Source organism: Centrocercus urophasianus, unplaced genomic scaffold (genome assembly GCF_019232065.1).
Source record: "Centrocercus urophasianus isolate 14NV4802_14NV808 unplaced genomic scaffold, USGS_Curo_1.0 seq_11, whole genome shotgun sequence".
Lineage (NCBI taxonomy): Eukaryota > Metazoa > Chordata > Aves > Galliformes > Phasianidae > Centrocercus > Centrocercus urophasianus.
Window position 1 is genome coordinate 53283072 of NW_024884253.1, and position 25767 is coordinate 53308838.

At 34.7% G+C, this 25767-nt stretch overlaps 1 protein-coding gene across 1 annotated transcript in view; it reads left to right on the forward strand.

Moving 5' to 3' along the window:
• Positions 1-25767, forward strand: part of DOK6 (docking protein 6) — a 236534-nt gene that overhangs the window by 149552 nt on the left and 61215 nt on the right. The window contains exons 5-6 of the mRNA XM_042840015.1: positions 575-764; positions 24545-24683. Of these exons, the coding sequence (XP_042695949.1) occupies positions 575-764; positions 24545-24683 (329 nt within the window). The remainder of the gene's footprint in view (positions 1-574; positions 765-24544; positions 24684-25767) is intronic.

Genomic DNA, 25767 nt, shown 5'->3' on the forward strand with positions numbered 1-25767 from the left:
TAGAAAATTGTTCATGCTCTTGACTTTTTATTGCAATGAGTGCACTGCAAAGTAGAAGGGCAGCTGATAGCAATTGGCATCAATGCCATAATAATGTATTCAAGATTTTTCAAGAAAGCAACAAATTATTAAGGATACCATGAATTGTATTGAATTTGGCAAATAAACAGAAACTAAACACAAAGAAAGTAGTTATTAACAGGCTTCAGTCTGTAGTTCTGTTCTTTCATAGAGTCTCTATTCTAGGTAATAGCAAATTTTGATTTGTTGGACCTTACATGAACCTTGGATAACGATTACAGCTATGTTGCTGGGGGTATATGATGATCATCTGTGAAAGATGTTTCAGTGTGTTGTAATAGTTCTTCTGAAAATGAAACGATGATTCCCCTCTTATCCTTCTCATGCCCGTGACAGTGCTTCTTGGGCATCAGAGAATCCTCATCACTGTTCACAGACTAGAAATTTGACCTTCATTTCTAAAACTTTAGTAGCTAGACTTTATTTTATTGAAAAAAAAAGAAAAAGAAGAAATTATAAAGTGGCTATGCCTTATTCTGCTTTTGTTTTTCAGAGCGATTCAATGTATATCTTATGCCTACACCAAATTTAGATATCTATGGGGAATGTACAATGCAGATCACACATGAAAACATCTATCTCTGGGACATCCACAATGCCAAGGTCAAGCTGGTCATGTGGCCTCTGAGTTCTTTGAGGAGATATGGACGGGACTCAACATGGTTCACGTTTGAATCTGGAAGGTAAGAGCTAAGGGGAAACAGCAAGAAGAGGTAAATTATTTTTGAGATTCAGTCTCAGTTAGATTTGCCTCTCACCTTAGAGTAAGGAAGACAGAGTACATGGCTTCTCCATAGACTTCCATTTGTTGAATATTACTCCAATATATTCAGACCAGTGTTTGAAATAAACATTAATATATCTCATATTTAAAATGAGCTTAAACTTTCCTGCTTGTCACATCCCCTTCCTCTGATTTTTATTTAACTGCCATTGAACTGTCATCCTTAAGTTTTGTAGGTCTCACTATGCTTATACACTAGTGTGATATATATTTGAATTCTGTTGGTATAAAAGAAATGACTTCTGGATTGTGGAAAAAGCTCATCATATAGGGAAATATCTTTCATCACAGTAGATACCATTTTTTGGATGTTCCTGATGACTGATTGCCACCCTGGTGTGTAATTGCAAGCAAGAGTACAGAGAACATTGTGAGCCCATAAAAAGGCTAGCTCTATTTTCCTGTCTGCATTTCTTTAATCCTCATTGTCATTTCTATTCTCAGATCAGTTTTAAATATCCATGCAGCTCTGTTTTGCTTCCCTTTCCTATCTTTTTTTAATGCATTTCAAGCCTTCATTTTCAGTTGTTAGGTTCACTACCTTTTCTTTTTGATACATTCCAGGTTTATTTCTATCTTTGATGATTAGTCTTTCTTTTTGAGGTTCTAGACTTTTTAAAGTTTGTTTTATACTGAAGCTTGAATTAGCTGGAGCAACCTATGGAATCACAACTGTTTCTATACTATTTGTTTAGCACTGCCTTGTTAAAAACTTTGTACACATTTCAGTGTGTAATTATTAAATATCATAATGTTCACAAATATCAAATATTTTCAAAAGTACAGTTCATGATCACAAACAAAAAGACAGATGAATTAGAACTTACAGCCTAACGAGGTAGAAAGCAAAATTCCTCCACTGTTTCTTATTGATGATTTATTACTCAACTCGTAAGTTTGTTTATCCAGATTGATTACCAAAGAATTTTAGTGCCCTGCTACTTTTCTGCAGTAAATTCACCATTATCAATCATGAAGACATAATTCCTTTTTTTATTTATAGTGTTTTTCCAAAAATCGGCAAAGACTGAACCATACTTCAGTTCAATTTTGATGATTTAGCCATGGGGCTCATTCAAGTGTATGATTTTAGCAAGAGTAATTTGCTATATTATTCCTTCACTCAGGCCTTAAACTGTCTCAAGTGGCATGCTATTCAACACCAGAAAGTGAATGAAGTGCCAAAAACAATGCCTAAAACATACCATACTCATAAGGAGAAGGAAAAATAAGGAAAATAAAGGATTTAGCTTTACCCTATTCTTTCTGAATATCCCATTTATCTGACTCTTTAATGTAATTTAGATTTCCAAGTATGCATTCTGTTAAGGAAGAAAGGGTAACTTTTGCATTAAAAGGGTTGTGATTGATGTGTTTGTTTATATCATACCATATCATATGGGGGTTGGACACGATGATCTCTAGAGGTCCCTTCCAACCCCTACAATTCTGTGAAACCAAGGAAACACAGTGGTTCTGAGAAAGTAAAATATAATATATCTCTCTTGAGAAGATGCACTCTTTTTAATTGATTCTGGAGGAAACTCTACTTGAAAATGAGAATTGTCATTAACTAAAAATTAAGGTGCAAAAACTAATTCAAATTAATCACTTGAAGTAGATTTGTTATTTATCTCTCAGAAAGTGGGCATTCTTTTTCTGCAGTGTTTTCATTACGAAAAAACATCATATCATACTGAAATCTCTCTTTTTGCAGAATTGTTACTTTCTGTATTGCTCTATTTCTATTGTACATCACTCCTAACAGAGTATATATAGTAGCTGTATATATTCAGGTAAAATGGGAGTTTTATGTCTGCTTTTTTCAAGCCTCCTACAGTACTTTAATTTCATACTAGTATCATCATTCCCTACATTCATAGACCATGCAACCTGATGAAAGTAGATTGTTTTCTTATGTTTGTGATTATGAGCTAGTTCTGCGTTTATCTGTCATGCTTTATTGTCTTTGATCTGATTCCTTCTGTTTGCTTGCTTGGGAGTGCTTTTTTATATGTCTGATTTGGAAATGCATTAAGACTAGATAAAATTAGGATAAAAATGTGGAGGTAAAAAATTGAATGAGAGAAAAATCAGTATTTTCAGTAACATCTGAAAACTATATAGGGCAATACTAATGCTCTTTTTAAAAATCTGTTTATTTTTGCTGGTTTTTATGTTTTATTCAGCATCTTTCTTATCTTTCTGAACATGGTTTTATCTTTGTTCCTTGATCTTCTAGTACCTTAATGCAGTAAATACCTATGCATGCTGTCTTATCGAAACTGAAGTGCTCATCCATGTTTTATGAGAATGTTACATAGTAAAAGTGGTATATGTGTTGTTGCTGTATTTTTTGCCAAAAGCTTAAATATTAATAGAAACAATTGTTTTCAAGAAAATATTTTGAAACAGGATCTCATTATTTACTGTCCATATAGCAGCTGTATGTCAATGTGGTTAATTTGTATGAATGTTAGGAGGTCAGTTTAATATATATTTATTATCTATCCATATTACTTTATTTCACAAAGTGAATCCCTCAAATTAAAAAAAGTTGAAAAATTCACAAAAAAAAAAAAAAAAAAAAAAAAAAAAAAAGATACTGTGATAAAAAGGGGATCAAACTGAAGCTTTCAAACAATTAAATTTAGTTTTAATAATCATATTGCCTTTCATTTAAACTTAATATGGACTCAGATATATAAAACTAAGCTGTTCATTTGTCTAACGTAATCTAATAGATACACAACTGAGAAGATGTCTAAATCATTGGAGGAGTGAACACAGATTTTTTTTTTCTGCTGATTTTTCCACTCAATTTGAGTTTGTGAATAAGTATCTTTGCACTAGCTTTGAAGTTAGACCCATTCTTACTCTCATTGCATCACAAAAAGAAAATATTCCTTGCAAACCAATTTAGTCAATTTGTATTCTTCCTTATTCGGGATGAGGGGAAAGCAGAGTTTCATATGGCTTATTTTGATGCAGAATGCTGAGATTGTCGTAGTTTGAAGAACCTTTGTTGTGGTTTAACCCAGCAGGAGGCTGAGCACCACACAGTCGTTTGGTCACTCCCCACCTTCCCAGTTAGATGGGGAGAGAATCCAAGAGGATAAAGTAGAACTCATGGATTGAGATGAAACTTTTGACTAAGATAAAGAATAGGAAAAGAAAATAGTTATGATTGTATATGTATATGTATCTATGAATGTATATAATAAGTGATGCACAAGCACTGCTCATCATCCCCTGACCAATGCCTGGCTAGACCACGAGAAGCAGAAGAGAGATAGATGAAATCCCACCCCCACTGTTTCAATTTGATGTTATATGGAATGAAATACCCCTTTGGCCAGTTTAAGTCAGCTGTCCTAATTCTGTTCCCCCTCAGCTCCTCGGGCCCTTAGTTGGGAATGGCTTTGGCCCTGTACAGCGCTGCTGAGCAGCAACTATAAACACAACTGTAAAAATGCTGTATTATCAACATTGTTTTTCTCCTAAACCAAAACATAGCATCATAGCAGACACTCTGAAGAAAACAATTCAATTCCAGCTGAAGCTAAGACAAACTGACAAAGGTATTCCCATACCATCAATCCATCAAACAAAAAATATTAATTCACTTCTCTTGGGCATAGCAATGGCTTTGTACTGATTGATACTGTTCCTCTAACATAGTGATGAGAATTCAATAATTTGGAACATTTACAATACTTTCCCAAAAGCCAGGCTTCACACCAAACTAGATTCAGATAGGCTTGACTGGTTTTATTGTTGAATCATCAATAAGTTAACAAGTTTTCCTTAATGTTCATACCCAGGTAATTTGTTCAGGCACCTCATTATTGTTATTTTGGATAATGAATGTGTTGGAAATACTGTAATTAAGAATGTGGTTGATCTATGCAAACATGCTCATTTCTCTTGGAATCTGTGGAATTACTTCTCCACATGGGTGTTAATGTGTGACTGATGGTGATTTTGAGGCCCTGAAATGGAAAACATGTTCCTTAGGGAAGTGCCTACTTTACTGTCTAGAAGAAGATACTGCAAGTATGCTCTGGAATAATTAATTTTGTGCAATCTAAGAAGCATGCCAAAGAAAGTAAAATAATAGGCTCAGATAAATTATCTCAGGTACCAGATCAGGTGAGAAGTCACTATTTTCAGTGCCAAAGTTTCAATATTCATTTTATTTCTCCAGTGTAAACCAAACAATCTTAAGGCCATAAAAAATGTTTAAAATTTAATCTCTGAAAAAGCAAAAGTTGTTCAAGCTTTCCTTATAGAAAAAAAAAGAAAAAAAGAAAAAAATTTCCTGGCCGAGCAATTTTTCTAGGACCATAAGAAGAGAATTCCTAGGAATTCAGAATTTTTTTCATATCTTGGGGTGAGGAAAAGTAAACATATTTGGACACTTTGTTCTTGTTGAAATGTTTTTTTGTTTGTTTGTTTGTTTTTGATTGTTTGTTTGTTTGTTTTTCCTGCAATTCTGCCATTTACATTAAACAGCATTTTCTAAGTATATTTGGAAACAGTCTTGTCCAGTCTGTTACATTGTTAAATGCTGCTCTGAGGTATCTGAAAAACAAGCCAAAGTCATGCTGATATCAAGTTATGTACAGTGGGAAATTGCAGTAAGGTAATTTTTTGTAGATGCCCAAACCAAACTTTGTCAGATACCTTCAGTTTCCAGCTAAGTAGAAAGGTGGAGGCAGTAATTATGCTCCTGGAGTTTTGAGAAGAATAGAAATAGCTGTGAATCTATGACACACTCCTTTTTTTCTGAAATTTGCTTTCTTTTATTTTGTATACAAGATGTTGAAATTCAGATGATCTCGTCTATTTCCAAGTTTGTTTATTCCATGCATTTGAAGAACATGGTGTGAATAATGTGGCATTAAGCCACATTAAACTATTCCTTCTTTATTTTACTCTGATTGTGTTTATTATTCATCAGAGAAAAAATAATGAAATGTGGTATTCCTTGACACTTCCAAGATCTGAAATCCATTTCTTTGGTTAAGAAAATATTAAGCTCAAAGATGACAGAGTGATTGGTTGTGTGAGGCTTTCTCAGATACTTTTTTTTTTCTATGTATACAACTGAAGACTGACATACTCATTTTCTAAGCAGCAGATACACAGATGCTAGGGTTATCTGAAGCAGAAAGTTCAATCTGAAGCAGAAAATTCAGATGTATTGCCTGAAGCAAACATTGAACTTTCTGCTTCAGGCAATACATCTGACTGAAGTCTTTCATTTGGTCTGTCAGTCCTCTGTGGTGATTTTTGGTATTAATGTGGAAAATATTAGTTCACTTAACCCTTCAGATGTGGGAAATACCTTCTAAGTGGGGAGAGGTCCCTTGTACGTGCACCTCATGAAGTAGTTGTTCTGGGGATTCAACCTGCTGGTATAAATGCACCAGCTCAAGTCCACACATCCTGAAGAAAAATATTCCATTCCTGATTGCTGATGTAATGTCTAAATTGTGAAATAAGCTTATCATATGTTCAAATACATACCAGAATTTCTAAATTTGCTTGGGATTAAAAGCAATCTGAGTGAATGCTTGTGTGCAGATGCAGTAAGTAGATTTGTAGTTTCACATAAGCATTCTCTGTGAGTTCTCAGTAACCTCCACTTTTTTATTATATATTTTCTATTACACCTTTTAATATTTTTAAAAAAGCATTATTTACCCACCATGTGAACTTTATATGTTTTTGTTTTATCTGTGTTTTCACACTGCATATTCCTCTTCTTCTCATATTCACCCCCTAAGTGGCATTTATCACTAAAGTCTGGAAAGAAATAATATATATAATATAATATATAACATATATATATATATATGAAATATATTCAAAAATATACTTTAAAACCAAGAAATATTTAATATTTAATAATTATATTATGTGATTTAATATTTAATATTAATATTCCTTGTTTGTTTGTTTGTTTATTAATTATGTAGCTCTAATTCTAGAATAAGAGACAATACCTCCACTGACAAGATTCAATTAGTTCCTAGTGTTTTGTAATGTCAAGGTTACATTCTAATACATTGTAACTGTGGTTCCATTCCTACTTCTTTTTTTTTGTCCATTGCAACTTAACTCCTAGTTTCCTTCTGCCAAATTCCTGACTTGGAATAAGTTCTGCGTTAAATCTGATTCATTTAAACCCTATTTTAAAAGGAGCTCTGTGTTTAACTTATCTACATGACTTTTATTCTGGTTTTGATCATTGTACCTAATCTGAGAGCTCTTTTGCCTGGGGGAGAAAAAAAAAAAAAAAAAAAACCAAAGAAGAAAATAAATAAATAAATTTATATAGCTTGTTATAACTGATTTATAAAGTGCTCATTGCATTTTCCCTTTGCCAAGTCTTCTCTCACAATGATTTAATGATGGTAGGAAGAGTGTGATTCACCAAAATTCATACAGTAAAATTCTCTACAATATAACCAAATATGGCAAACAGAAGTAGGGATTATGTAGTAGCTTTTTAATTCTAAATTTCTGTTCAAAAGTATTCTGTTTTTCTTTTGTCCCTATTATAAAAATTCAACCACTTTATTAGTACACACGCCTGCAAAACCCATGCCCTAACTGATAAAGAATGCCTGAGAGATTGGACTTTGCCATAAGAGCTCTAATTTCTATGAGAAAAAAGCAATGTCAAAAGCACAATGTATTTACACAATATAGTTACCTTTGTTGAGTCTTTGCAAACAGACTGAAAAGTCATTGACTCCTACAGCTATAAGGTCCACAGGAGAAATTGTATAGCATGTGAATGAAAAAATATATACATACTAAACCTATAGGAATGAAAACATCATTAAATAATTTCTGATGAATTTGGACCAAGTGGAATGTATGGTCATCTGCAGTTTGTCTAACAAACATAAAAGATGTGCAACTCAAAACAGAAGGTATTTCTGTGGTATTTTCCAACCAGGCAGGCCCAGTGTGGGTTTCTTTTTTCCAGCTGATCAATTTAAATCCCATATCATTGGGTGATCTAAACATTACAAAGCTATTAATGAAATCACTAATAACTGTACTGTATTTGCTTAATATACTAGAAGATAGCATGTTACATTTGTTTTTATGATTGTGAGATAACAGGGACTATGTCCTCAAACTGAAGCATATCATTTCCTTTCTCCTTTGTAACATGTTTGCGTGGCAAAATCAAAGTAGGTATTGTTTTAAAATATTTTGAGTATGCCTCATTTTGCTTTCTGATGACTTTACATCCATACTTGAGCCCAGAGAATTTGATATTAGGACTTGCTCTGAGAGTATTAGGACTTGCTGTGAGAGTAATGCCTCCTATTTTATTATATTGAGTCACAGCAGTGTTGGGTTGTTGCAGTAAGGCATTAGAGGTTGAATCTTCCCACCAATAAACCGCTAAATTTTGTTGACATGAAACAAAGGTATGTCACTGAATTCCTCCACGTGATAAAAATGGCACCCACTGAAGCCCATTGACACTTGCTGAACATTTATGGAGACCAACCAGTGGGTGTGAGTACAGTGAGGCAGTGGGTTGTACATTTCATCAGTGGTGACGGTGACAGAGGATCACCTCCTCTGGTGCAGATTTATACAAGTGTGGCATGGAGGTTCTTGTTCATGGCTAACAGTGTTGACTGTGTTGAAAAAAATAGTGTTTCGTACCTGAGAATTTGCTCTATCAGATGCTTTTGTGCTCTTTGTATCTGTTGCAGTTTCCATGGAAATAAATAGGAAGCACTACTTCTGAAGCAACCTATGTATTTACCATTTTCCAGTTGTTGCTTTTTCACACATATTGCTTGGCTGCAGGCATGTATTTTTGCATTAGTATTCCTGATGCTGAATATGACTAATGAAGTTATTGCTGTGCAATATATGGGTAGAAAGGAACAGACACAATAATTCATACATTCTTAATCATATTAGGACTCAATTATTATTTCTGCTCCACATTTTAACCTTTGAATTCCACAGTGGGCTAAAATTAATCTCATACAGTGGTTCTGAACAACTGCAGATTCCCCAGCACCAGGTCTTTTTCTCTGCAGAAATTGTAACAACCTTCAACTTTCTACCTCAAAATACAGGAGGACTGATGCATCACAAATTTGAAACATATAACAATTTCTAAAAAAAAAAAGTGTCACCAGTTAAAAAAAAAAAAGCAACCAGCAAAACTCTAGCGCACATCTCTACAGAATGCTAACACATTTCTTAACCATTTTTATTTTCATATAGATACCATTTGCAGTAAGAACCAGAATTTCTATTTTAGCTCTTAAACAGTGTTGCATTTCCATTCCAAGCTAAACCAATTTGCAGAAGCTGATTAAAACTGCCAAAACTAGGCACCTAATTATCTATATAGACAGCAGGAGAGTGTTCAATACTAACACAGGGAAGCTCAGAATGCCACACTTTGAACAGAGACCATGTAGCCAGCACAAATACTAAGCACAAGTAAATCCTTATCTCCAAAGTTGTGAATGTAGAACCATGACTGAGGAGATTTGAAATGTCCTCTCTGTGCTGTGCACTGTACAAACATAGAGGGAAGTAATCAATATGCAAAGAGCGAGATTTGCACAACAGAAGAGCCTTGTTCATGAATATGTAGGAACCTGTTTGCTTGCACATGCACACACACAGCACTGCAAAAGCATAGAGGGGTGTGTTTTTAAACAGTTGTGGGCTTCATCTGTTTTGAGGAACTGTGGTTCCTGGGCTTCAGGTGGCACATAGGTTTGTTTTAAGGGTCATTTGGATGTCTGAACAATTGTCTCTTGTGTGTCACATGAAAAACTGTACTAAATTTTTTTTATTTTACCCTCAGTCTTCGGATTTGATCTTGGTAGAATCAAGATTTGTGTAGCAGGACTTCTACTCAAGAGCTGAGAAACCTGCTTTAGAGGGTAGTCTTGGAAGGTTTGCTATTGTCTGCCTGGTTCCCCCTGTTCCTTCTGATGGCGTTAATTCATTGTTCTCACAAATAAGATGTTAACTGGTAAAATACATATTGGCATCTTACTGTTTACTACGTTGTAGCACTTCTGCAGGGCGCCCACTGGCTTATTTGCTTCGAAAAGGGGATATTGGAGTGGCTTTGTCTCATGCTGTCTTTCACAAAAGTGCAGCAGTTCCAGAAGTACCTCTTTGTTCTGGATACAGAAAGAGTGTGACAGCAGAAATTTCCTTGTGTGTTCATTTCATCTGTCATTGAAATCTGGTTTTTCAATGAGTTGAATTCTGTTATCAACAGAGCTTTATGTGCATTCATATTGCATACATACATTTGCATACGTGTGTAATATCTGCACTTGGAACTGTCTTGTAATATGCATTTGTGGAGGTTACTGACTAGTTATTTTCTATTGCTGTATTTATTTCAAGTCTCATTTAAAAAATCAATCAATGATCATTAAAGTAATGATCAGTTTCATTAAATTATTGTTTCTGCATTTCCATTAATTTCATTAATTAATGATTAATTCCATTAATTATGTCATCAATTAGAAAAACAAAGTCTTTTCCACTGTAAGAGGCTATAATTAAAAAAAAAAAAAAATCATGATGGTAATATTAAAAGTAAATTGATGGGGAATTAGCTTTTATTTGCTTTTTTTTGTGCAAAATTTTTTAAATTATATATTTATACAAAGCAGAGAACACTTAGGATTGGTTAAAGACTTTAAAAAAACTGATACAGGTTTTTCATCTCTTCTCAGCGTCTGAATTCTTATTGAAATCCAAGTTGCATTTTGCAAGCATTTGCTACCAAGACAAATTCAAATAGAAAAAAAAATATTTTTAGAGACGTATGATACTTATAAAACAATGTAATATGGGGTCAGACTCGATGATGTCTGGAGGTCCCTTCCAACCGCTATCATTCTGTGATACCACAATTCTATGGTATGCATTCTTCCCCACTGTAAATTCTCTGGCAAATGGCTGTATATATGTAATTAGGAATGCCTGGATGAATTATCTAATTGAACATTTGTGGATAATTTCTTTTATTTTTAAGATAGTGCTCTGGTGGAGTACAAGTATGTCTGCTAAATCCAGTTAATGTTTTCGCAAAGCATTATGCTAAGGAGAAAAAGGAGCTGATAATTGAAAACCATGTCACAGCTCTCCCAGAATTATCATACATTCTGCCCCCCTCAACTCTTTCACTGCAGCTAAGTGTCCTCTCGTTCTAATTTAAATTAACTAAAGAACACTTAAAATACTGTCACATAAAGGAGATGGAGAGCACTTTACACACAGTGTCTGCTCAGTAGCATTCTAGAAAAGCAAGGCTATTCTTGAGGTGGGTTTGACTGGTCGCAAGGGCTCCTTTAATCTTCCTCTTATAAATAAAGTACCAAAGGAAATTTTGTCCCTTAGTCCCTCTTAGTGGAAATGCTATTAGATACTGTGTCCCTCCTAATAGTACTTCTTCACTATCACTGTAAGTTATTGCTATTATTGCACTATTAATAATTCTGTGCTCTGAGTAATAGCATGATGGTGTGTGATTTATTTCCACTATGAGTAGTCACTTGTCACACATTCTCTAAAAAGCTTCCGTCTTATTAGAGAGAGGGGAAAGAAAGGCAGAATCTAATGGAATCCCTCAGTTTCAGCAGTTCCAGACATCATTTGATCTTCCTGACTTTTTGGAAGAAAATTCAGTACAGTGCTATAACTCACCAAGCTGCCTCATCTACTTGATTATCCTGTCAGTGGCCGAAAAGTCAAATATAACATTGCTCTCGAATGGCTTTCTTGAGTCAGTGCAACAATGCATATTACATTTTAAAGATGGATATATGTTTATATATATATTAATTCTCTGTCCAACTTGGAAAGTATTCCTCCTTCAAAATATTTTAAATGATACCTGATTTTGAAAACAACAGTGTCTTGGGAATAGCAAAAGAGACCTTTATTTCCTTAGCTGCGTGCTATTATACTTGAAAAATCATGGAAGTTGACTTACAAACTAAATAAAAGTACATTTAATAATATGCAGAATTTTTAAAACTCAAAAAGAAAAGAAAAAAAAAAAAAAGAAAAAACTGAAATCCTCTGACCTTAACTATCATTTACTGTCAGAGAAAGAATTGAAGGGCAGTTTAGATGATGATTCAGTAGAAAGCCTCAATGTTCTTTCATATGATGATTGAGAGTGCCTAAGCTTTATTTAATGAAAACAGGTCAGATGATCTGTCTTTCTGGTAGCTTACTTATCTCAGAGAACTGACACTGCCACCAGAGAATAAAAAGCCAGAGAATAAAGGGTGAGAGCAGCGATCCAAACCAGCAGTGGTCTGTAGTGAACCATGGCATAAGTGTGCCAATGGTGTTTTGCACGCACATTGGAGAGCAAGTGGAGTAGCCAGCTAAGACTAGCAGAACTTCAAGAGATTGATGAAAATCAGTAGGAAGGTTTTGTATGGGAGAACAGAATGGGCTAAGTGTATGGAATGAGAGGATGAGGATATGCTCATGACATACTTGAGCTGGTAGTACAGAAACAGGGAGGGAGTTTTTTAATAAGGGTAGATTTTTTTATTATTTTTTTTTTTATGAAGCACTGTAACAGCTTTTGGAATATGTTTAGAGTTTTAGGAATAACATCTTTTCAAAAACTGTGGAAGACCTGAGCAAAAAGTAGCAAAAAGAGTTTGGTTGGGATAAGTGCTTGTCACTGGCAAATGCTGACCGTCTTAATTTCTTTATTTCACAGGTAGTTTGTCTTTTATATTAGGCTTGCTTAAGCTGTGTTACACTGATTTCTCTCTCCAAGAGAAAAAAAGAAAAAGAAAAATGAGCATGATTAGCTCTCAGCCTTGGAAGTGCAGATGAAATGGAGGGCAGCCAAGAAAAAAAGTGTTCAGTGCATGTGAAAGTAGTGTCAAATAGCTGGTAAAAAGGGCCATCAGCGAAATTAGAGCAGAAATAGTAATACACAGAAATAGAAATGTATATTAGCATTTGTCTTGAGAATAATGCTCTGAGATATAAAGGATGTCTATAATATGAATGCTCCTGAGTGAGAAAATAGGGAAATACTTCAAAAAACTTGGATGTTGACTGGATACTCAAAATGGGTTTTATGGCATACTTGACATAACCCTAAACTTGCTCAATCTATTATGCATAAATATCTAAGGAAGGACTGGTCACATAAGAAACCAGAAGTACCCATTATACTTGATTTTTCCCATAAGAGTCTTGTACCCTTTGCATTCTGCCACCTATGGTGTTACCTTTTTGGATAGCTATATATACAAATGTTTAATGAATCCAGTAGACCTTGCATCTATTGCTCATGGATTTTTTTAAACTTGGCATACAGAATCATGAACAGGAGGAATTGATGCAGTACAGTATACAGAGCAGTTCCATGGATGTTATAAAGTTCTCATAAAAATATTGCTAAAGCAGTGTAAAACAGTAGAAACCCAACTAATGAAATATTGAACATAGACAAGTAAGCTCAAGTGTAAAAGTATCTTGTTAGTGGTTTTTTGGTGGGTTTTTTTTTTTTTTTTTTTTTTTTTTTGTTTGGTTGGTTGGTTGTTTTTTTTCTGCAGCAAAGGCAGATTGCTTTTTTTTTCAGAGCTTTCTAACAATGCCCCAAGTTTTCTGGGAACACAGCAAGTACTCTGAATTTAAAAAGCTTATGCATTAGAGAAGATGGATTTCATGCTTTTAGATTCTGCTGTTCCAAATTTGTTTTGAATTATTTGTGTTTTCCTTCTGCTGGTGGACTTGTCAAAGAGCATCTCTTGTCAATTAGTGGCATCTCATGCTATGCAGAAAGCCAATTTGAAGAAATATTTGCAAAGAATAGAAAATGGCACATGCTCAGAATGGCCAATTCTTGTCATTCATATACTTTGTATGACATTACACCATTTTATTTTAAGCAAAATCATCGCTAAAACCAGCATAAAACATATTATTTAGTACAGTATCAGTGGTTCCACATAGGACCCATGGTATATATTCAGCTAAGAGAACTTAATGAAACTGTTTGCTGTTAATCAGAGGTAGAAATGTTCATTTGACAAAACATCAAAAAATGGATAGCGTACCCAACAGAGTTTTGGAAAAAATATAATTCTTGGAAAATATGCCTGCAGTCTCTCTAAGTGTCTAATTACAAACTATAACTCCTGCTTTCTGGTTCTTTTTCATCCTTTTGTATGAATTCCTCTTTTTTCTGCATCATTTGATCTTTGTGTTTCTCTGCCATGATTTCATTTTGCAGGCCACTCTTTTTTGCTTTGTTTTTTGTTGTTGTTGTTGTTGTTGTTGTTGTTGTTTTTTGTGTGTGTGTTTTTGTTTGGTTTTTTTGCACTTCTGTTCATTAGTACATTTTCTACCCACTTACATGAGTAATTGAAAGGAGTTTCTTCCTTAATGAAAGAAAATTCTACAAAAATGTTTTGAGGAATCTCAAGTCCTTATGAAGCTGCTACTTACTTGAAGACTTGCTGCAATTGGTTTTAGCAAGCTGGCTAAAGACAGATCCTAGCAGTATGTTTTCCAACAGCTGGAAGCATCATCAGAAGGATATCATCATATAACTCGTCAAGACTGGTCTCAGAGATGCCAGGCAAATTGAGGGTTTGATCCAAAATAGAATTGCTGCTGCTTACAACTGAGAGACGAGGTAAAAGCTGCCTACTTCACTTACTCCTGGCTTATGTAAAAGAAGGAAGTTAATGAAAATGAGAGGGAGTACCACATACAGGATATTGGTGGAAGTTCAGTGAATGTTTTATGGCATATTTTTCATGCAATTATTTTTTGATGTTACTACTGCATATGCAGTTTACCACAAGAAACTTATTTCACTACTTGTTTTTGCGTGCATGTCTAGCTAAAGCGCAGACCAGGAATGTAATCTTAGTTAGGATTTCTGGCTGTTTTATTTTTTTAGCAAATCCCTGTCCCATATCTCATCCCTGGTGCTTTAGTCTGTCCCAGGGTTTGCTGCTGTGCCAGGCTGTTCCCAAAGTGGACATGACAACCTGCCAGTTTTGTGATTAGTGTTGATGAGTCCTTGGATATCATTAGCATATGTTAATTACTCATTAGTGGATGTACATAGCATGGTGAGTTTCTCTAGACAACTCTGCATGCCCATGGTATTTGCATATGACCTTCTGGAAATTCCTCTTTGGCCAAAGTGGTCAAAGCTGTAGCTCTCATGCCTTGCAAACAGAGTGACATTAAAAGAAAATAACTGTGCTTAAGTCCCCATCACAGTAAAATCCTGGTGTATTGAAGGTTTCAGCACTGATCATCAGTGCTTTATGTGGTCAGATCCATTAAGAACAGTGTTATAAAGAGCTGAGGGGGCAACCACTTGAAATGTTCTACAGTGTTTTCTCTCAAAGAACAAACAGCATGGAGTGCTCAGTGTGTTCGCTCTGTCACAGAATCATAGAATCATTAAGACTGGAAAATACCACTAAGATAGTTTAGTCGACTTATCCCCACCATGCCTAATAACCAGTGGTAACCTCAGTGCCACATCTACCTTTTGCTTGAAGACCTGCAGGAACACAGACTCCACCATTTCCCTGGGAACCTGTTCCGATGCATAACCACTCATTCTGGGAAGAAATTTTTCCTCATTACGTTTTTCCAACCTGAAATTCCTCTGGTGCAACTTAAGGCCATTACCTCTTGTCCTATCACTAGTTATGTGGAAGAAGTGGCCAACCTTGTTCTTGTTGCAGTTTATGTGCCTCACTTTTGAAATGGGAGAATGCAGCATTAATTTTCTACAAATTAAATAACTTGTTTTTTTAGTATACATTGTAATAAACATTAACTGTAACTAATTTGCTTTCTTCCCTGCCTTTCTTCAGGTTCTGTGTTTCTAAACATAGCTCAGTATTACTTCATCAATATTTTTTTACTTCTATTATCTTAATATTATTCAATAATCAAAAATCTTATTAGAGTTCAACTCTCCAAAAATTTTCCTTACTCCTCTTAAGTAGACATATTCTTGTACTTTTATCAAAGTATGGGAAATACCTGTGTCCTATCCTTTCTGTCATTATAAATAGCCAAGTAATGATCCAAACACAAGGTCTGTCTTCATCATGGTAGGTACAAAGTGTTTCAAATAACGTTTAATATTTAGAGGTATTATAGGAAAAATTCTTCTGTAGACCATTTGGAACATGGTCTCATGTTAAATATTTAACATCATATTTATTGGTGTGTGCAGATGCAAAGTGATATTTTATTGATTCTTTTTGGCTGAACTTTTAGATTGAGCATAATCAGTTATTCCAAATATTTTTGGCACATGAACAAGAGTGTTCAATATCATAGCTCCCCTAGTTCCTCAAAAATGAAAGAAACTATTGTACCTATGAGAATTCGTTCCTTGGCTATTTCTTTGCTAACATCTGTAAATTGGTAGATGCATCCATCTTACAAAACTCCTGAGAGAGAATTGAATGAGTTTGGAGTTGTGCCACATTGGCACATTCCGTGCCAAAGAAACACTTTGGACACTAGCAAGTCTCACCTTAAAAGGTTTCTATCAGCAAGACTCTGGCTAGAAATAGTCCCAAACATAAAGATTTGGCTTTAGGGCTCTAAAAAAGAAAAAGAAGAAAATAAAGATCCTGGGCCACTAAGTTTTATTGCCTCTATTATAGCAAGTAGTGATGCACTGCCACAGGGTTCTAGCGCTATTATGCTCTTATTTGTTTTAAGCAGTAATGACTTTATTTGGGTTTTCTCTCTACCATTTTTGTATTTGGTAAAATCAATGTTATTACTGCAGATTAACACTGTTTCACCTGTGTTGCGCTGCTTACTGCGGTGAAGAGAACTAAGTAATACTGTTGCAAGGTGATCTTGTTGTCACTGGGGAATAATAGGATGACAGATATCCTGTAACAAATAACTGTATTTGAATATGATCCTAGGTTCCAGCACTCAGGAGCTATATCCCTTTCATTTATAAGTGACAGGAAAAATAATAGCTGAACCATGCTGAGTGAGATGATTTTATCTAAAACATTTAGCAGTTTGTTAAAAAACAAAACAAAACAAAACATTGTAGGTAGATTAAAGTTCGTATTTGGGATTCAGCATATTTGACTCTAGGATATCTCTCACTGGCTGATGACTCTATTCTGATATACCAAGGTAATTAAAATATATGAAAACATTTTAATGAGAGTGGGTGAGGAATTTTTGTAGCTACTCAAATAAAGATGGTCTGAAACAAGTCCAAAACAGAATCCTGCTTATTATCAAAACCAAAGCTTGGAAAGAAAATGCAAATTCTTGCCACTGTGTCTTATTATGGATAGGAATAACTTGATGGAAATTAGTTAGGGAATTACAGTACTAGTAGACAATTTTTTGTATAGCCCAGAGAAAAACGCGGCCTGTTATTTGTACCTTCATTAAGCAATAAGTGAACAGAGTCTGACATGGAGGACTGGGATAGTTTCCTGAAGCTTTAACAATGTGATATATGCCCCACTAGTCTAAATGTGCTATCATGAAGGGCAGCACAGAGACACCAATTGTAGTGACAGACCAGGCAATGAGAAGAAAAAGGATCCCTAGAGACATAATTACCTCTAGTACTGTACTGAAATCTCTCCCATTTGACAAAACAAATAAAAATAAGTTTCCATGAGGAAAAAAAAAAAAAAAAAAGTCTAGCCTGTATTTTATTATGCCCCTTAAGTGATCATTCAATTTAGGGAAGAAATTATTTTAGCACGTACATTTTTTTGTTACCTTGACTGCAGGTAATCTCTTAAAAAGCTATCACTTGGAAAGTATCATGGTCCTGTAGGAAATATTAGAGGACTGCTGGATTCCTCTGAGTGATGGAGTGCCAGCTGTCTGGGAGAAAATCATCACTCCCTTTCATTCTAACTTCTCAGAATTGCAAAATGTTTCCATAAAAGGACTTATTAGGAAAGCTATTCAGGTGCTTTTAGTTCTTCTAGTTGAAATTGCTGAGGATGACTCAAGAAATATAAGATCTGACCTTGAACAAATCTTCAGGGCTAAGCTGTGTGATCAAGTTACTGAACTACATAGTGTGGTAATCCGCGTTCTCTGTATTAACTAATGCCAAATTCAAGGAGATTCCACATGAAAGAGCGCTAGCTTAACATTGTAAATTGCCCTACCTCATAAACATGTGCAGGAGCAGCAGAAAGTTACCCGTCTTGACTGAACTGCAACAACATGACGATAAATGCTACGGAGGAACAAATGTCTGTAGCCAGCAATTATTAGAAATTACGCATAATTACTTTTTTCTTGTTTCATATTCTTCCCGGTAAGTAACTATCATCTAGAAGGATGCCTAAATAAATGAGGCAGATGCTCTCATATATCAAATGATTTTCATTATTTGCTCCTCAGATCATAAAATTGCCAGGGTGTCCCTGTTCGACACTCTGATGAAATTCGGAAATGCTGACAGCAATGCAAGGCAATCTAACTCATTATTCACATAGGATGTGAGCAACAGGCCAAGCTCAGCAGATTTTGAGATTCTGTGTCTGCTTGTTCTGTCTTTTGCTCTTTTTATCACTGCTGTGCTTTGTGTTGGTGGTCTTCATTTGCCTTTCATAGATATTTCACAAGATATTTCCCTACTTTCACTGACCTCATCCCATCTTTATGACTTTCTAACCATGTCTGTCTCTGAATAAGTTACACTTTCTGTACATTTCCTATTAATTGCTTTCTCTCCATTTCACTTATAGACCTTTCCTGAATCCCACAAATATTCTATGTATGTAGTTATCATTTTCTCGTACTGATTTACTCCCAGATGTGTCACTTTTTTTTGCCTGCATTATTGTAAGTTGAATTCTTAGCAAGATTTTCTTTATTCTTCCTCTGGTTTTCTATCCTCTCACATCACAGTTTTAAAATTCACATTGCAGTTTTGTAAAAATTCACATCACGGTTTTATAAAAATCTACATAATTTATTTTACGATTTTTGTGATTGCTATTTCTAGGTATTAATAGAGCTTTTTGTCTAAATGTGCCCCTGTCATAAAGAATTTATTTGCTTTCTTTGTTTTGTTGGGCTTTTTTTAATTATTATTTTCCCAAGAAGGAGCAACTCTGGGAGAAAGTAAGCTAGCATGTGTTGAAAGTTGGAATTAGCAATGCTTTTAGAACCTCGAGGGAGCTTTGTATTCATTTCCTCTGAGCTCTACTGGTTAGCAAGTCTGTGTTTGTGTGTAACGTCCTTGCGCACAAAGAACAAACAGATTTTCTGTCAAAACGGCTTAGCTCAAGTTGAGATAACAACAAGGGAAGAATGAAAGTGAGATACCCACAAGGGAGGCAGTGTTTGTGTATCTTCTCTGATAATCTAGTTAAATTGAAGGCAAAATTGCTAGTTTCTACTACTCCTTAAAAAATCAAAGCTGTAGCAACACAAGAAATAAGTGCCTCAGTGCAGAGTTAAATACTGCATCCTGTTTGGCTCTTTTCAGAACAGTATCCATAGCATCACATCTTTAAAGAAAAGCCGTTTAAAATTTATTCTATTCCTGTGACAGTAGCACGTCTGGTTCCATGCATGGCAACTGACACATTCTTTGCATACAGGAAGTAAGACCCAGCTAACTTCTTATCTGCATCTTGAAGAGTCCAAGTGAACAGCTTTGCTCTTTAAAGGAAATCATCTTTCACACACTGAATATGGGCTATGCAAAAGTAATTACATCCTGTTTGATATTGCTGGCTTTTACTGCTCTGATTCCTGGGCAGTACCTAATCACGATCCATTCTCATACAAAAATGGAAGTATTTTTACATGAAAAATTACACATGCCAAACAAAAGTACTAGTTATTTATTATGTATTAGCTACTAAGAGATATAATTATTAATTACTTAATAATAATAAAAGTTATTTATTACATTTGTACAGTATCTATTTAATGATATTTACCTTTTTTTAGTTATTTTTCTGTAGTCTTACATACTGCTAAGAAATGAATTTACATATCAGCTGTTATTTCTTCAGTGCTATACTATTTGAGGATAAAAAAGAATCACTCAAAACCATTAGAAAATAGATTTAAATATATTAGAAGTAAAACCTTCGTAGTTACAGTCATTTATCCACTGTTTTAAGGAAAAGACATAGAAAACTTTGTTCCTGAGTGTCTCAGCAGCCTTCTTTACTGTGAAAATGCATTCTACCCTTCACTGAAATAGTGAAACAAAGCTGTCAAACTGTCATCCTCTCATGCAAATATACATGCACTAGCTAAATATTGTACTGGTTATTAAACTTATATGTTTCAACCATAGCATGAGAGTATGAATCTCTGTTTGGGAAACAGTATTATTTGTATGTAAATAGTGGTCAATTCAACAAATTTTCTCTTTTTGAGAGCATTCTGTGGGTTTACAATGCTGATTTTATTATATTAATTTTGTTCTAAAAGACAGATCTACTGTAGCAAGTAGAGACAGTGGGAAACCATTGTGTGGATTTGAGAAACGTTAAGAAAATCTGGCAGAAATAGTGGGAAAATTCCTTTTTCTTGAATTCAAGTTCTTTTTCTGAGTAAAAACAAGAACATTCATTGTGGATCTCGGAATCCAGTTTGTCCTAAGCCCCAACCTTAGCACTTACCTTATTCCTGTTCCTGTGTCTTGAGCCAGATCTGCTAACAATGGCAGCTATGAAAAGCTGAAGCAGTATTTTAAGAACTAAAAATGTTATGCTAATCTTCAGAGATTGTTTACCTGGTTGTTTCATTATCTATCAATTTATATCATTCTGTAATAATACAGGAAAAAATAAGTTTTTTCTTTTTCATTCAAAGCATCTCATACATTTTAATTTCTTGAATCCTTAAATATCCTAAAGCATAGGTTAATGATATCCCTGTTTTAAAGATGGAATACACAGAAATAGAGAAGCTAACATCGGCATATTTCAAACATCTACAGGCTGATAAGCTTCATTAAAAAAATTAAGATATACAAAATTGGTGATTTTTTTTTTTTTGACTGTGAAGGTCATACAATGTTGGTAGAACTGCAGAGCAAGCCTATGGCAGTAGCAGAAAAATAAGAGGTCCACACCTTCATTCTGTCATTTCTTATAAGTTATGTTGGAAAATATCAAAGTTATAAATATGTTACTACATTTAAATAAAATGATTACCAAGTTTTCATTTATTAGGGACTAAAGAAAATGAAGACATTTTTGCAGAATAGTAAAAAGAGGTAACTATGACAAGTTTTAGTGTCTGTTTCAGAAAAGGTAATTTTTCATTTCAAAAGATTTGTAGACAACAGAGATTTTTGGAGTTTTTGAGGACAGTTTGCAAGCAACAATGATTTGATTGAATTTAAAATATTATTCTCACTAACCAGAGATTATAGGGTCAAGAATAGCCATGTGTAGTTTGAACAAATATAAATTAATTTACCCACAGTTTGTTCCGATTCATTTCAACACATTAGCATGGTAAAACCTGCAACTGTCATTTGAAACGGGCAGTTCTCTGATGTCTAGAAGAGTCTGTAGAGAAAATAATGTTTTTGGTCTATTTTGTTTTGACTGTAAATAGAACAAATACAGAAGTATATTTCAACTCGTCTTCTTTTCTCTTGTCTGCTTGACCATAAAAGTGAAGCTGCCGTGCCTTTTCAACACGATCCCCTTTATCTGTTTTCAACTTCATCATTCTTCTTCTAATTCCAGAAGTTCTTCTAAATTAGTTTGTGTTTTCATGTGTTTCAAACATTCCTCAAAGGACTGAAACAAAGCCTTAAACACACCTTTCCTGATGTCCTAAGGTCCAATCACAATAAATCACTGAGGAGAAGAAAGGAGAAACTTCACTATAGCATAGGGATTCACCTCTTTGGGCAGCTGATTGCAAATAACAGGTTCAGATAGAAAAATACGGAGTTTAATTCTGTTTTTCCTTTTATGGAGCTCAAGTTTGCCAGGTTCTGATGATGCTTCACTTCTGGCACCTTTCAGTCATGTTAAATGTAAAAGCAAGTTAGTCCTTATCGATACTTCAGCATAGTTTCCTCCACGTCCAATCTGGAACCTCTGCATATAAGCTGTATGCTGTTAGCCAGAAAACTGAAAATCCAGATGCTGGGAAGCTGCTGTCAGGAGCTTTCTGCCACTGACGTGTCTCATCTGCTGAAGTAAACTTCTCCTGCTGGAGAGTCAGGCCCCAGGTGCAGGCCTGGGTGGCTGCCTCTGCCTCAGCAGCACACTGGCCATGCAGATTGTGGTCGAATCGACATTGGGAACAATTAAATTTGCTCGGTCAAAATAAACAACTTAACTCCTGAATCAAATCTTAATCACGCTCTATTGCCTTGCTTTCTTGTTTTTATCCCTGTAGGATTTTTCATCCTCTGAAACCAACAAAGAAACTGTATTCTGCTTCAGTTTCTGAAACCCTGTCATTTTTTTCCAGACTTTCCATTTCATGCTGTTTGAATTTTATTAAGATATCTTTACACAAAAACAGAATACCAGCTATATGATGCACTGAGGGATCTAAAAGACTGTTGCCATTATGTCTCAAAACTCTTGAGACATTTTATTTCTACTATAAGCATTTAATGCATTGTGTCTAAGGATACAAAGTATCTTAACTGTTTGTAACAGGGATCCCAATCTGCACTGGATTTAAGTGGGTTTTTTTTATTTTCCTTTTGTTTATTAATTAGCCTATCACAGCAACGCTGATCAAATAATTCCTCTCTGCAAACTGAATTGTATTTTCGTTACATCTCTGGATGGGAGGAGACTGGTTCTATTTCAGAGCTATGGGTGTTTGTCATATCGTAAGTCATCTATTCCTAAGGCTGTGGCTTTCTTTTTGGCAACTCGATTTATCATTACTAAGTATGTTCACCAGGTATTTTCCAGAAGCATTTCTAGTTCATCTGTTTCTGCCTCCAATACTTTCTGTTGTGCCCAGCACACTCACTCACAGCCACGCATTCTTTGTAGCAGAGTCAACGAAAGCATGCCCCCTCCAGTGTACAGGCAAAGATCTTGCAGATGTTAAAAAAAGGTTTTATTTTCACTCATCAGTTCTGAAATCAAAATGAACTGCTCAGTTCTGAATTATTTAGAAACAATTTTAAAAATTAAAGACAGGTGTTTTAAAATAAAATTACATAGAAAGGTTTGTTCTAATCTTTTAAAAAGAGCTGGCAAAAATGATTCTGTTTTCAAAAAGCTGTCTTGTAATTGTGTTTGTACATGTAAAATAGCAGTAGAAGTATTTAATGATTATTTAATTCAAATAATATAGTTCTATATGCTAATTTGATTGAACAGTATTTTGAAAATCCAATCTCTGAATAATAATCTAGATTCTGGGGTGCAAACTTTAAAAATATTTATATCTTTATGTTTTAATATTCAGCTTATCAGTACACATTTTTGTGAAATGCTTGCTCATTCTCTATGCCCTGGGCTTTCTGGGGACATATTTGAGGTGCTGGGATAAAAAAAAAAATAGGAAAAAAAAAAATAAAAAAATAGATATCATGAAAAATAATTAAGCAAACAAAAAGAAATTTAAAAACCTGGTGTTCTAGGGCAAATGGAAATATTTATACTGTTGAAGTACGCTATGTATTGGTGACTCAAATAACAATTTTCTGTCAGAGATAATTCTGAAATGTTTACAGGGAGAGTTTTATTTTGTTCCATTTCTAAAATTGCAAGAGGAATTTGATAAAGAATGCAAAAATCAGCCCCAGATAATGCAATGGAATTGCTAATATAAGTGTGTCAAATTGCACCACTGTTTAACACGGTATAGGGCTGCAAAGTAACTCAATAATCATTGATGTCTAGTCACTTTTTCTGTTTCCCAGACCTCTGTTACTGCATTTAGCATATATAACACTTCTGTTCCTCTTAACAATCCCACAAGGATATCACAGATAAGGATAACAATAGTTGCTCTCTCAAAAGAAGACAGTTGATTTTGTTGTTGTTGTTGTTGTTACTTAATCTTCTTATGCAACAGAATTACTGTTCCTATTGTCAAACAGAGCAAATGTCTCTTGTTATTATCAAGATAGCTTTAAATGCTGCCTCACACAAACATACTGAGGCAGCTGTATTTTAACCCTTGTAATGCTGGTTTTCCATGCAGCTTCTTTGTAGAGTTCAAAGAAAAGAACAGTGTTATGTTAAAAAGTCAAAGTCAGCTTTTCAATGTCATGAGATGCTTTGTGCTTCTTTCATCAATTGGTTAGAAGAACAAAATTCAGGTCTTACTTACCCTGCAGACATTTGAAACAATGCCATAAACATCTACCTGTATTACCTCCAGTTTTATTCTGTGATAAAACTTCTTTTTTATTGTTCAGAGGATGATTAAAACTGAATTTAGAGGTTACGTTCATAGAGTTCTGCATTTGTCTCTTGGAATATGTCTCTCTTCAGTGGTAAAAATAACTGCAGATATTCAGAATCCCAGAGATTAACTATAAAAGATTAACTATAAAAGTTGGCATTTTCCATCATAAGGTGTGCACTTTTTATAATAGATAAAAGTTACACAGTACTCATTTTTTTCCTTATGTTCTTATTGCAGGATGTGTGACACAGGAGAAGGGCTGTTCACCTTTCAGACACGAGAAGGAGAAATGATATATCAGAAAGTCCATTCTGCAACACTGGCAATAGCAGAGCAACATGAAAGATTAATGATGGAGATGGAGCAGAAAGCACGGGTAAGATCCTTTCACCAAAATATTTAAACTTATAAAATTGGTAATGAACAAAAGAAGTCTTCAGTAAAAGTCTTTAGTAAAGTCTTTAGGCAGTCCATGAATTCAGCCATAATAAAGATAATAGCTGCATGGCTAAGAGAAAACAATTTTCATGTATTGTTATGGTCATGGATTTTCAGAATATTCAATGCAACCACCTTTTGCTGGTGTCTTTTTGGAACAGTAGAGACCACTAAATGCTAGGTGCATGGTTACCTTCTTGAAAATTGTTGTTCTGTTACTCAGAGTTCAGACCTTTTGCTGGAAAAAAAGTCCAGTGTAAACACAGAAAACCTGGACGACAGCAGTCAAAGTCTGTTGTTCTTAATCCAGGAAAGACGTTAGTTACCCTTACACTGTGGTCATAAAGAACTATTTTTTAATTTTTCAGTCTGAATTTGCAGTTTTTAAAAGTAATCTTTATGTGCTCAGAGAACTTTCTGAAAAGTTTGGAGATTTTTAAAAAGATCATTCTGGAAAGCTAACTTTTAAGTGTGGTTTGAAGCTACTTTTATATCAACCAAAGAGGAAACATATGGGGAGTCCAGTGAACCTTGTCTGCATGCTTTTCATAGAATGATATGATTGTTTGAGTTAGAAAAGATCTTAAAGATCAACTACGTCCAACCTACCTGCCAAGGGCAGGGATATTTTTCACCTTTCTTCTGAGATGACCACAATTCTCCACGTATCGTTGCTCCTAGAAAGAGATGTGAGAATAATTGTTCCCTTTCCATTGACACACTCTTCCTTCCCTTGCCCACCATGCATGTGTCCATGTATATTTGAATAGCAAAGGGCCATTCAATTCTCCAGAGTCCAACTCCCATTCCTGATTACTCCCCAGAGCAGTCTAGTTTTCTTTCTTTACAGTATGACGAACTTGAAAAATCTTCTATAACAAAATTTGCTGTGTTGAATGCTCCCTTAGACTCTGCATGTCTTTAAGATGGAAAGTTATAAAAAGTGCTTTTTTTCTGTGGTTTTTGAAAAAAGATGGATGATTTTTTCATTAAAACTAGACAATCTAGGACTGTGTGAAGAA